Genomic DNA, 13,337 nt, shown 5'->3' with positions numbered 1-13,337 from the left:
GTAGAGCAACGTGTTGCTAGAATTACGTGATTGCTCCCAGCGTCTAGCTAGGTATCTCAGTGCTAACTACGTACTGCTCCCAGTGTAGAGCTCCAAGTGTAGTGTCGCGTGTCGATATAGTTACGTCATAGCTCCCAAAGTCCAGTTCTGGCACTACTGGGTGTCTCGCCGCAAACAATACTTTCAGGAAACTCGGAAGAAGCATTAAAATACCTCAAATTTTTATGCGTGTATCGCTTTGGGGTTAATATGAGATGGGGGGGATAATGCATTGATGAACGGCAGAAGGTATGCATGGGGCAAAAAGATTGTGAACCACTGATCTTGCTTTTTCTACGGTAGCCTGATTTCATTGGCAATGCAGGCCGGCAGAGCGTCGTCATTCCTGGAGCTATCATCGTAGATCCACGCAGCGGAGTTCTACTTCCTAAAGGCAGGTCCAGAGAAGAGTTAGAACCTGCGATGCGTGACAGCTTGCATATCATGCAAAGGTTTCTGCAACGTTCCAGGCGTCAGCACTTGGACTCTCCAGCGCCAAGAAGGCGCCGAAGTGTAAGCCAAGGTCAACAAGATGTCAGACGCACGAACGTTAGACGGCCCCATTCCTGGACCTCGAGACACCGTACACAGCCTTCGAGAAGTGTGAAGTCCCCAAGAGAGGGCCATGTTCATAGCGGACGGCTTCGGAGACGTCGTATTCCGACGCCGTCAACGACGTCTGATTATGAGGTCGTGCTATCTCAGAAGGACGACGCTGCTCATAATTCGTCCCTTTCCAAAGACGACGTTTCATCATTGTCTTCAACGATGTTTTCTACGGAGCCGCGTCACCCAATAACGGAGCATCGAGAAACCCCCCGAGTTCCCCAACAGAAGAAAAGTCAAGACGATGCCGTTGTGGCGAATCTGGACGGCAAAGACGGAGTCATCGAACGTTTGAAGACGAGGCATTCAGCAGCATTGGATGATCAAAGAAGGAACATCACCCTCCTGTTACAGGACGCGCGGAGATTCACACCCAAAGGTAGGTCCGGTTCAATGTGTATAGGTGGTACCTGTAGGTGATATTCCTCAGGGTCCCTCGGCAGGGGCGTCGGCGCTGGAAGGGAACTCCCAGACAAGGAAGAGACGTACATAGGACAACAGCGTCTCTTCGTACGTCTTTTCCTTGTCTCGGAATTCCTTTCCATCAGGCACATACAACCAGCTAACTGCATCTTATTTCTGCTTAGTGGTTATTAAAGCTTATCTCTTAATGCTGCGTCGACCCCCCCCCCCCCCCACACAGCCCACGAGGCATTGATCGACGCGCAGGATCTGCATAAACGGCATTCACGGAGAGACCAGTCTTTTAGTTACGAAGCCGAGCTCCGGCAAATCGGTCTGCATGGGCGTGTAGACATAGCTTTGGCACGTTGCGAGCGTCGGAACTTTGCCGGCGCGCAGTGAACGTAGACGTGTCCAGAAAATGCGAAACATGGTCAGGTCGGCGTCGGGTATAGGAGATCTCTAATAGTATTTTTGATAAAACTGTACCGGGTTGCCCCGGAATCTGCAGGGCGCGAAGTTCTCCGCACCGGCGGCACCGAGAGCAATAGCAATGTCAATGACGTGTCATGACGATGCTCGTGGCGAGAAGCACTTGGTGTTTCCCGGGGAATTTTAAAAGTCCCGCTTTTTGGGTTATGCTTATGACGTTCCGATTAGCGTGTAGCGCGCCCCAGTTCTGCGTAACAGCACGTGGTGACAACGCAAATATGAACGCAGCAGATCGGTATTGTAGACGGAAGGAAAGATCGACTACCGGCACAAGCGCAGCTAAATATGTATCTAATGGTGAGTGCCCTTTTTTCGATATTGGTCACTGCAAAGTTGATCATCGCCGACTGTTATCTCGAATTATCGCAAAGAATTCGTCGTCACCGCTGTCCATGTGATACCGTGCGTGTGCTGCGGCGTCTGCTGCTGTCGCCTGTGGTGATGCTCCTGGGGATTACACTCCCTCGCATGGCCGATTTTCTCGGTGCAACTCGAAGCAACTCGGCGGCGCACCCAGCAGGTGCACCCTGTTAATCGAGGACATCCGGTGCCCACTGGTGGGGGTTATCGAAGATGAGGTGTCGCCCCAGGGCGCACCGGTGCAGTCAGAGAGGTAATATAGGAATACTCTAGAGCAGTGTTTCCCAAACTTTTGGCGGTGGCGGACCCCCGGAAGCGATGAGAACCAATTCACGGACCCCCACACACACACCGTCACAGCCAGTGCATAACCAAGAACCTCGTCAGCTGCTGCGTGCTTTCGATACAGCTTCAGAAACGATTCCGGACTGGTTTCTTCTTCTTGTTTTTCTGTGTATGACGCGGACAAACGTGCGTTGCAGGACTTTTCTATCAGAAATTAGAAGCTACCCGTTGAAGCATGCTTGTAGCACTTTTGGAAGTTCTGCGTGTTTGGAAATCGGGCAGCATGTACGAGCGCGTGTTTGTGGGGACGAAAATCCTCACTGAAATGTGAGAGACGGTCGCGGACCCCCACGGACACTCTCGCGGACCCTCAAGGGTCCGCGGACCACACTTTATGAAACTCTGCTCTAGAGAACGTACTTGGCGCGCCGTGATTGGGATTCTCCTATCCGCGAGCGTGACCGCCAGGGCGCAGCCATCAGTTGGTCATGGACAGGGTTAGTGGACGAAGTTCTGCCCCCTAACTACAGCGCGCCCGCTCCTTTTTGTTGCCAACCCTGTGCAGTCACGTGTGATAAAAAACAGGGGGAACGGGCCAATGGAAGGAACGACGTCCAGCGTAGTAAGCGATGCAAGCCGTGTGATTGCGTTGAGTACGTACGCGACCTTCGGGATAAGTGCAGAATTCAGTATTGTTATCGGAATCGCAAGGTAAACCTTGTCATATCAAACGCGAATCATATTTTATCTGTGAGGCTGCCTGCTGTTTAATCTGAGCTCTCCCGGCACGGGAGCTATACAGACAAAGACTGTCGCATGTGGCCGAGCCGAGGAAAAAGAAGCCCCGTTTATGCTTGTGACTGCACTAAGGGTACATTTATGCTGCAGCATCGCTGCTCGCTGCAGCTTCAAGCACATCGCTGCTCGCATAACCGCTAGGGTGCGTTTACCCTGCAGATTGCTCAAGATGCTGCTCGCTTTCGCTATATCAGTCGCCTAGCAGCGTTCACTGTGGAAGGACGGAAACGAGGAAAAGTAGGAAGGAGGAAACCGACTTCATCACAACCAATCGCAGGTCGGATTTCAAGACGCCAGTCATCAATGATACCAGGAAGACAAACATGTTTACAGCGAGCAGAGCGGCAAGCAGCGGCAAGGATAAGCGAGCAGCCAGGCTGCAGGGTAAATGCACCAACAGAAAGCTCTGTGTTTGACCTGTCATCGCCAGAAGTCAGGTAGTCCCCGGGCATGTTCAAACATGTTTGGCAGCATTGTTGTGGCGATGATCATGGCGTGCATCTTTGGCAAGCAGCGATGCTGCAGCATGAACGCGCCCACAGAGATACATGTCTTTGTTTCGTCATCGCCAAAGAGCGATGTGCCATGTGCCAGCAGCGATGCTGCAGCATAAATGTACCCTTATAAAGGAAAAGAACCACTCTCCCAGGGCCGAATAACGTAAACATCCCGTGCAGACATAGCAGCAGCAAGCCCCGCGCAGCAAGATAACGTACACAAAAGATAACCTACACAGATACGTGCGATGACAACGTGCCTCGTCGTATAACACCTGCGACACCACAAACCTTTTGCTTTCCACCGACACGGATGAACATGCTTACCGCCTGTGACGTGTTGAAGTGGCCTTTTGTATGCTCCGCGAAATCGTTACCCATAGTAACGAATGTAGACATGTATTTCCCAAGACAGCAGTAACCCAAAGATGAATACGCACAGTAAACCGTCATTTTCATGCTGCTCCGAACCAACAGGAACCGGAAATGTTCAAAAACGAAACCACCCACCATTCCATGCTCGGGTCTGTCGAGTTTCGTGATAATGTGATAATAAAGTGACGGACAAACGACAACACACAAGCGAGTGATGTAGTAGGAAAATATTCACTGCTTATTTGCTTAACAAATATATATGAGATACGCACATAGTAACCCGAATTCAGATAGCAGGTGACTAATTTACGAAAACGAACGCGTCAAGTTTAGCGGAATGAATCAGCCCACGAAGGCAACGCCTTCAATGACCAACAGATGGCAGCTTCCTTGTGGTCACGCTTCCTTGAGCGAGTTCGACCCCCCCCCCCCCCCTGGGTGCAGTACATCGAATATGCTATAATACCTAGTTCCCTCTTGTTGATGCCGCCGACGCGAAGTCGCGGCACGAATGGTGACTTCGAGGGACGTCGGTAGAGGGCACGTTTCCCGTGTTCTCACCAGAGCCGTATATAGACAGAGTATGGCCATCGCCGACGCCGTGTTGATGCAGAACGCTGTTTACGATACAAGGGGGACCAGGAGAGACACATTCATATCGCATTATTCGAGAGCCCTTCGTCCTTGAATTCTTTCAGTTTGGCAGCAAAGCCCCCATATGACAGGCGGCTGTGGGTCATAAGCCGATGATTCTGAGTAGATTACATTGAACGCGGCAAAGCGTGTGTCGGCTAGCCAGCGGACTGCATCACAATGGCGCCCACCTGCTGGCTGATAAGCGGATTCCTCTTGGATTCAGGCTTTTTGGGCGGTGCAACGACGACTTTGACATCAAACCAGGCTCCACCCGGGTAGCGGCAAAAGATCAAAAGATGTCCAAGCTCTCTTTATATACGGCTCTGGTTCTCACTACGGAGAGCTTGCCGCCTCGCCGAGCTTGTCTCGCGTTTGACGAGACCCTTCGATAATATTCCATTCCATTCCCTCAGTCCGCTGTCATTTTAGTGTGCTCTGTGGTTCCCGCTGGTAGTTCCCCTCATTTCGACAGTGCTCCAGGTAACCGCGTTCAACTTTTAATTATCGTAACGGTACAGCTTGGGACAAACGTTCACGGAAGGACGCGGTGTCGCATTTCGCCACTAGGGGCGACACCCTAGCAGAAGACAGGGTCGGACGCACATACTCAGGTGGAAAGCGTAGCCGGACACCCGTTTCTTATTCGGACGCTTATCAGAAGGGGGGATGATAACGATAAACGAATAATACGAATGATAACGATGAAGGAATATGCCACTGCCATGTGGCGTGATCTTGGACTTGAAAGCTTCCTTTTTGTTTCCCTGGAACGCTTCCGACGTGCTGAAACTCTCTAAAGCGTATTATAAGTAGGGCCCGGATTTTTAGGCATTTGCCTCTAAATGCCTAGAAACGCCTAAAGACGACATTTTCGGGGTTGCTTGCCTTTTCATCGATTCTTGAACTGTAGCCTTTTTTAACATTTTTAGAAGCCGTAAGAGTCCTTTTTTTTAGAGGTGTAAGTTCGAGTGGCGGCTTTCAGGCTTTTGCTGCATTTTGCTCTTCATTACTGCGTGTTTGCGCCTTTTGTTCCTTTTTTGCGCACATTTCATTCAAAGGTTTGGCCTCCCTGGGCTTTTCCAGATTTTCGAATGCGGAAAACTAAAAGTATTATTCAATCAATCTAGCGGGTTTCCGGGCTGCCTCAGCATTCATGTACCAGACGTACGGTACGTATCGTACGGTATCGTAGCCTCTAAACGAGCAAATTTTCCTTGGTGGAGCATTCTGAAACACCGAGAATGCCAAAGAGCGTACCCGCGCTTTTTATTGCCCATTTTGGTATTTTGGGAGGCCTAAATGCCTGCCTATTTCCGTCGTTTTTAGTGCCTAAATTTCCTTGCCCTAATTATAAGTGAAGAATTGCAGTGAGGAACTCAGACGAGTCCAGGACGAAGACGAAGATGACGACTCGCCTTCGTCCTAGACTCGTCCGGGTGGGTCTTTTTCTTTTTTTTTCCACAGATATCGCCATCTCCTGAAACCTTCTCGTTAACAGCTGCCGCTGTAAAACGACCTGTATATCGACACGTTTCAGGACATTTTTGTTACAGCGCATATCTTTGTTTCGTATGTCGTATATCTTTCTATGAAATCTATGTTGTTTGTATAAAGTATTATCTATCAGGTCGGAACTCGTTAATATAAACGAGCGTCTAAATATGGCCAATATATGGTAATATCGTCGTTGATATGGCCACGGCGGTTCCCGCGGATTTTGGTTATATTGTGGTATTAACGAACGCCACGTGTTACGAGTGAAGGAGAGACCGGGCCCCTTCCGAAAAGTTGTCATAAAGCGTCGTATTAACCAGTGGCATATTAACGAGGTTCTGCCGCACATGTAAAAAAGATTTTACCCCGAAATCTAATGTATTCCCTCCGCTCTGTCAGCGTCGACAACTGCGCAGACATCATCTTCAACCACACAGACTCCAATGCACCCAGAACTCCGCAAATTCCTGGTGGCAGGCATGACGGACAATTCATCTTCCGACCTTCTCGTCATTAAAGACGTCTTCAACGAAACGTCCATACGCCCGTACGAAGCACTGCGCGTCAACACAACCGGTGCATCGCCCGATCGTTACGGAGGAACCCCCGTGAAAAACTTGGGAAAGTTCTGGATGCTTCCGCCAGGCTTCAAGAACCGCAGGAGACGACGGTCCGTCTTGCCGTACTACGCCGTCAGTTCCTTCGCCCTGAGTCCCACGTACCCCGAGGACAAGAACCAGACCTTTTACACCGTCTTTGCACGGGTGTCAGACTCGATGTTGCGAGACTTCATGTCCAAGAACGGCCGGGCGCCGCCACTCGAAGACCCCGATGACGACGGTCACATCTACTCCGAGGAACTGTTCAATTATGTCACAAGCCGCGCGGACAGAAACCACGAGAATGTCATCAAGGATCTCCGAGGGCGGACCTGGGAAGAGTTATTCCACAAAGTGTACGAGCAGATGAAAGAGGATGAGGAAAAACGTCACGGCACCATGGAGCCTTTGGGCTATCACTTCACGTATGCCTTACATCACGGGGAAAGGGGAATGCGGAGCAGCGAGAATCGGTCGGGGGAAGGGAAAGGCCACGAAGCAGGTTCCAAGGTATAAGCTTTGAAGATTTGTAGAAAAAATCTAAGCAATTTAGGTCATTTTGGGGGTTCCAGAATAGACCCCTCCCTGTTAGTAAACAAATGACGTCATAGTGTTCGACAGCGCCACAAATGGGGTAGAATTGAACTACGTTCAAAGCTAGTGGCGAATAAGGTCGCGCTCGAAAACCACGGTCTTGAGGGGATTACGATGGTCTCTGAAAGGGACGCGACCTTCGGTCCTACTTTTTTTTTTTTTTTTTGCAGCGAACAAATGCCCATTCGTGGAATCCAGGTCTCCCCTTCCAATCTGTTTCGGTTTCAGTCTGTCTACCAACGCCATGATAACGTTTCTCGGGTAGAAGTTTATTGCCAAATTCAATTTAACTTGATATTGGAGTGGCAAGTGTACATATAGACACATCTTGAGATTTCTGCTACGCGCCCGTATTTTCTGCTATATTTGCCGCTCTTACTACATGAAATGCTACCTATTATAGCGTTTCTTATTCAATAATTGGCTGGACTATACGTAGGGAGTCGGCTAGAACTCTTGCTGGATATTCTCCACGAAATATATCAATCCCCTGAGCAATCAAATGAGCAATCACTACGCAGGTATCGATGAGGAAAAGGGAAGATACTCTAGAACATCGGGAAGGCGAAAGCAGCACGGCAAGTCACGAAAAGGCCACAACTCAGCACATCGACACGCATTCACCGTGGATCCATTTCCAGAGCAATGCCGAAGAAGCACGAACGGAGCACTCGCCGCTTCCAGCAACCGAGGCCCTTCTTGAATACGCGCAGAAACAGCAACAGAAGAACGTGCCAGAAGACATCACGAAAGATATCATACCGGAGATCACGCAAAAACTCGCAGAACTTGGCTATGAAGTCAAAGCTAAGAAACTAGTATCTGATAAGACGGCTGCTCTGCAAGTGGGGCCTGGTTTCTTGGCAGAACCCAACTCTCAGTTTCTTCAAGTCGCAGCTAAAACTAGACTAGCCAAAAGTGACGCAATCTCGCGGCGCGCAGCAGACGACGCCGCGAAGCAGAAGACGACTGACGTAGATGGCGCTGCGGAAGAGAGAGGGGACAAAGCAGGTCGATTGGATAATCTCCTTTCGCAAAACGCGTTCGGGAATTTGGGGATGGTGTACAGTCCTCTGAACGGAAAACAAGTGAACTCGTCCTTCTTGGGATCACTCCAGCCTGAAGCACTGGTGGTCCCGGATCCAGCAATGCTGCCACAAGATGTTTCGCATTACCCATTGGCTGTGGTGTTCAACGGGCCCAAGCTTCAGGAAGCCAGGTGAGTCACGTGGCGGTCATGAAAGCGCCATTAGCGGCAGCAAATTCTTTCAAAGTCTCAGTGCTCAGCCACGTGAAAAGTCTACCGCCATGGCTTGCTTTGGTGTGGAGAACGCGCAATTCCCCGCAGGCATGTGTAATTTAGTCGGATAACTTTGTGTGCATATTCTCGTATTGCATCTCCATCTTAGTGGGTATGATGGTTCGCAGAGACCGTAGAAAATGAACTCCTCACCGCGCTCTCGAAAGGACTTTATTTTTATGCAGAAGTGTTTGGGTGTTGCGATGGCACATCTGGACTATATACACCTCTCCTTCGCAACGGGAGTGTCATATGTTTCGGCAATTAGTCGGGACGATCTCAAACAAAAGGACGAAGAAAGAATGAGTGGCGTGAATGTCGTCATGACGTCATACATAGGGCGTTCGTTTTCATTCGTTACATTTCTTTTATAAAACAGCTGTAAGAGCAGTAGAGATGTCGCTTCTGCAGTTGCGTCCAGGCGGGCATCCTCTCAAAGAGGCGTATAGAATATGTAACTTCCCGTGTATTCACACGCGTGGCATCCTCACGGAATATTCTAGTGGAAGAAAAAGCGAAAACGCTGCTTGGAGAGACAAAGTTCCGTCCCGTGTTATGTTGAGCATTCACACGGTGCCGAATATCGGGAGTGGCCATGTTGCGGATTTAGCAGACGACACGTAGCAGACGACACCGTCGGCGCGTTTTTCTCTCGTCTGCTACGGAATATCTTGTGGCTGTGTAGCAAGATATTCCCCACGGTTAGCAGTGTACGTGAAGGCGACACATTGAGCGCTCGTGTTCACGTGACAGGATACTTAACGAGTAACGCAGTTACTAATAACGCGTTACGCACAGTTCTGCTTAGGGCTTAGTGAAAATACGACGATTAGTCCAGAGCAATGCTATTCCGAAACCTATTTTTGGAACTGTCCTCGTTTTGAGTAGCTCTTAACCAATCAATGCACGGTATAGTCAACCGAACGGTTTGTAAACATGTTAATGCATTTTCCTAGTGCAGGTCAGCAGGGGTGCCTCCGCAGCCCGTGTATCGGGACATAGTCCAGAAGGAAGCCTTGCAACAGCCACTCCTTGATTCGGGCGCTCCAAACAAGCCGACGACCAAGGACCACATCAAGTGCATACATCGGAAGAACTCTTACGTTTGCTATGAGACTAGCGAACAGGATTGAGATTCATCACTTGTTATAGAGCGAGGTCATTGTTTAACGATGTTCACCCCTGTAAATATGCATATACTGTGAAGCGAGATTAACGTTCAGCGATGAGTATAAAACCACTGTCATCATCTTCAGCTGCTGCAAGTAATTTCTTCGCGAATTATTAATCCCTCTGGGTTAATATCGGTCGGTCCAGTTGCTTATGAAGTTTGCCCAGGACGCGCGAAACCCCATGTAACATGGCGTCATATCGGTTGGCAAACAGCTTGGCAACATCTACAATACCACCAAGCGAATGACGCCGGCTGCAGTAGCCTTGTTCATGTATGTGTATGTTTTGTAGCAATGGAACTGATTTCCGCCATCTTTAATTAGGCACAGTCTCATGCCCGCACCGCCTAGTGCGTGCCTGGGGGGGGGGGGGACCGCTCCCCCCAGACCGCTCCCCAATCTGTGTAACCTAGCCTGACCTAACCTAACTAAATTGCGCTTACCTGACCTAACCCAAGGCTCAACATCACCCATCGGAAGCCGTTAGGCTTAGCGTGGCCGTGTTTTTCTGTGCTTCGGGTGGTGTTAATGGAATGCATATAAAGAAGGTTCCAGACCACATAATTTTATAATTCTTATATTTTAAAACTCTATATATGGTCTTCTCTCACTTCCACGCATTATTTCACTTTTAAACACACTCACCAACTTTTAAAAGCCACCAGTCCCATTGCTATAGTACAGCTGTTTTGTATTGCCTACTAACTGTTTGACTAGTTCACACTAATTAAATATTCCACGCCACTTTTAGTGTCAATTGAAACATTCTGGATCGCACTAAACATCCCGGATTCAGTCCGACAACAACGACACCGCTCTCCATACATACCGCTTGGTGAAACTCGCCATGTTCCTTACAGGATGCACCCACTAGCGCTTCTGGGTCGCCGCCGCCGCATCGTTTGTCTTTTTTTTATCGAAAGCAACATCTCCAAGCACAACAGCTTTCGTTCGTGAGGGTCCATTTCGTATTGTCAACTGTAGGATGGGACGAGCGTAAGCTTGCCCACATCACGGTTCAAAAATAGTACTGCCCTCGCCCTAAAAACAAAGAGCGCACTACATTGTCTCCCTCCACGGCCATTTCGTATTGCCAACTGTAGGATGGGACAAGCGTAAGCTGAACCATTTTACAGCCATTTCAGGACGGAACAGGAAGGAGAGGAGAATGTTGCCAACACTTCGTGAAGCACATACGTATTTTTTTCACGGTGCGTAGCCACGCAGAGTTTTACGCAGCGCGATATTCACAGAAACACGCACCATGCGGGCCGGCCTATCACATCAGAACCAGCGGAGCGTGCCGTTAAGTGCCCGGTCGCATAGGGGGGGGGGGGGGGGGGGGGCAACGCTGTACGTGCTTCGTTGTCTGCCGTTGGATTATAAACTTGTTCAGCTCCTGAATGTAGTTCTGTAGCCGGGCTTATGGCTTTTTTCTTAAAGATCGACCAAAAGTACACAAATAACACCACTCGAAAGAGCGAAAAATTAGGCATCGACTCACACTTAAATAAACTATTTTAAAAAATTTATAAAACTAAACGAAAAGTCCGCCATATTGGAAAAGCACATAGACGGTCGGCGGCAGTAGAACGGAAGTCTCGTACCGGAAGCGCGACAGCGCCCCCTTCTTGCTAAATGACCGGAGGCAAAAGGCGCGAAAACCAGACACAACGTACGCAGAAGACGCCTCGTACTCTCGAACTGTAAGACGCACGCTTCACCAGTTCTCTCTCGCCATGCCTACCAACCTAATGAAGCTCGGGGTCGCACTGGCGACAAAGGAATCATCGCTGGAATGGCTGCAAGTGAACGGCATCCTCCCGAGGACACGAAAGTGTCTTTACTGCTGCACGGTCCTATAACGGTAAACCTATCGGACACATAGTGTATGGGGCCGGTTGGTACATATCCTTTGGCCCGGCGACGACAGACGAAGAAACGAGACAGCGACGACGCAACTTTCAACCGTTTACTAACGCTGAAAACAAGTGAAACATCCATTCTAACTGACACTCCCCCCACATGACGTTATGTCACAGATAACACTTGATGCCAAACACCGATATCACCCAAACCAACAACCTTTCTTTATCACTTCTTCTTGCTTCTTTGTAAGCACCGCGGTGGGGGCACTAACACAATCGCTACCTTGTTCTATGATGAGTTGCGTTTCCACGGTCTGCCTGAGATACACATCCTTTGACCTAAACTTTATCTCAGTGGCTTCGAAATCAGGCTCGCAACCGCAACCCATGACGTGCTCCGCTAAACGGGAAGAGCCGACCTCAGCATTTGATACCTTGTTAGCATGCTCTCGTAAGCGCTCATTTACGCATCGGCCCGTCTCGCCTATGTAACACTTCCCGCATCCCAGAGGAATGGAATAGACCACCCCCACTAAGCAAGGGACCTGTTTTTTCCTATGCCGTACCGTACAGACACCCTCCCTCCTTCCACCATTCACAATGGCAGGAAGGCATCCCAATTTCCTCTTGATAGACACTACTACCTTTATACCATTCTTAGCTGCAACTCTGTTTAACCTGTGGGTGGCGGTATGGATATAAGGTAAGGTGACTGTCGGCTGACTCGTACTGGTACATTCTCCTTCCTCAGGGGCCCTCTTATTCCTCAGCAACCTCCTGACTACCCCTCTGACAAAATCCGGGGGATAACCCGCTCTCGTTAACCTTAGTATCTGATCTTCAATGCTCATCTCTACCTGGTGAGAACAGGACTTCGCCACTGCGTTGCTCAACAAATTCGACACCACCCCAAATTTTACAGTCTAGGAGTGACCAGGTCTGAACGGGAGAACTGCCTTCTGCATCTTCTGCCCGTAACACCAACATAACTGGGTCTCCCTTTCCCTGGGAGTAGTTAATAACTTCAAATCAAGGTAGTGGAGCATTCCTTCGTGCGGCCTTTCTATTGTGAACTTCAACTTGAAGGGATTGCCCTTGCAAACACTTTGACTAACTCATTCCACCTTACACCCTCCTTCCCCACAATCAAGAAATCATCAACAGGCAAGAAACGCAACTCATCATAGAACAAGGTAGCGATTGTGTTAGTGCCCCCACCGCGGTGCTTACAAAGAAGCAAGAAGAAGTGATAAAGAAAGGTTGTTGGTTTGGGTGATATCGGTGTTTGGCATCAAGTGTTATCTGTGACGTAACGTCATGTGGGGGGAGTGTCAGTTAGAATGGATGTTTCACTTGTTTTCAGCGTTAGTAAACGGTTGAAAGTTGCGTCGTCGCTGTCTCGTTTCTTCGTCTGTCGTCGCCGGGCCAAAAGAACCTATCGGAAAGTGAATACGGCAAGTTCAGGTGTCTAAAAAATCACGGGGATGATCAGCTTTTTCGACAATCAGTGGCGACCGGCTTGAAGGCACTCGTATGTCCCCAAGACAGGCGATCGCACTGACTTACTCGTATGCTAGGGACTACAATTACGACACGGCTGCCATAGTCATTATTCGACGGCAAAAAAAGACGAAAAAAAACATCACGAGAAACTGTCACAGATTGGTATAACTATTGCAAGGAGCAGTGTGGTAACGTTCTAAAAATAAAAACTACCTATTCCGACATGGCGAAGATTGGGAGCGACTGCCATGTCGTAGGAGTACATGAACGCAAAATTGGGAGGCCGAAAATTCAATAAGGGGAGGCTCGTAGAGGGG

At 49.3% G+C, this 13,337-nt stretch overlaps 2 protein-coding genes across 2 annotated transcripts in view; both read left to right on the top strand.

The window, feature by feature from the left end:
* LOC135385135 (uncharacterized) overlaps positions 1-8,150 on the top strand; it is a 34,092-nt gene extending 25,942 nt beyond the window's left edge. The window contains exons 4-7 of the mRNA XM_064614311.1: positions 365-1,024; positions 6,384-7,093; positions 7,699-8,095; positions 8,140-8,150. Of these exons, the coding sequence (XP_064470381.1) occupies positions 365-1,024; positions 6,384-7,093; positions 7,699-8,095; positions 8,140-8,150 (1,778 nt within the window). The remainder of the gene's footprint in view (positions 1-364; positions 1,025-6,383; positions 7,094-7,698; positions 8,096-8,139) is intronic.
* LOC135384241 (uncharacterized) lies at positions 8,088-9,732 on the top strand. The gene is made up of 2 exons (XM_064613452.1): positions 8,088-8,396; positions 9,439-9,732. The coding sequence occupies exons 1-2, from the start codon at positions 8,236-8,238 to the stop codon at positions 9,608-9,610; spliced, it is 333 nt and encodes a 110-aa protein (XP_064469522.1). The 5' UTR covers positions 8,088-8,235; the 3' UTR covers positions 9,611-9,732.
* The last annotated feature ends 3,605 nt before the right edge of the window (positions 9,733-13,337 follow it).

Source organism: Ornithodoros turicata, chromosome 2 (genome assembly GCF_037126465.1).
Source record: "Ornithodoros turicata isolate Travis chromosome 2, ASM3712646v1, whole genome shotgun sequence".
Lineage (NCBI taxonomy): Eukaryota > Metazoa > Arthropoda > Arachnida > Ixodida > Argasidae > Ornithodoros > Ornithodoros turicata.
The sequence above is the reverse complement of the archived record's forward strand: the minus strand, read 5'-3'. Positions and strand labels throughout refer to the sequence as shown.

Excerpts from the sequence above, each read along its gene's own strand:
- LOC135384241 (XM_064613452.1), top strand. The coding sequence starts at position 8,236 with ATGGTGTACAGTCCTCTGAACGGAAAACAAGTGAACTCGTCCTTCTTG. Across the intron at positions 8,397-9,438 it reads CCCAAGCTTCAGGAAGCCAG|GTCAGCAGGGGTGCCTCCGC; the intron begins GTGAGTCACGTG and ends TTCCTAGTGCAG.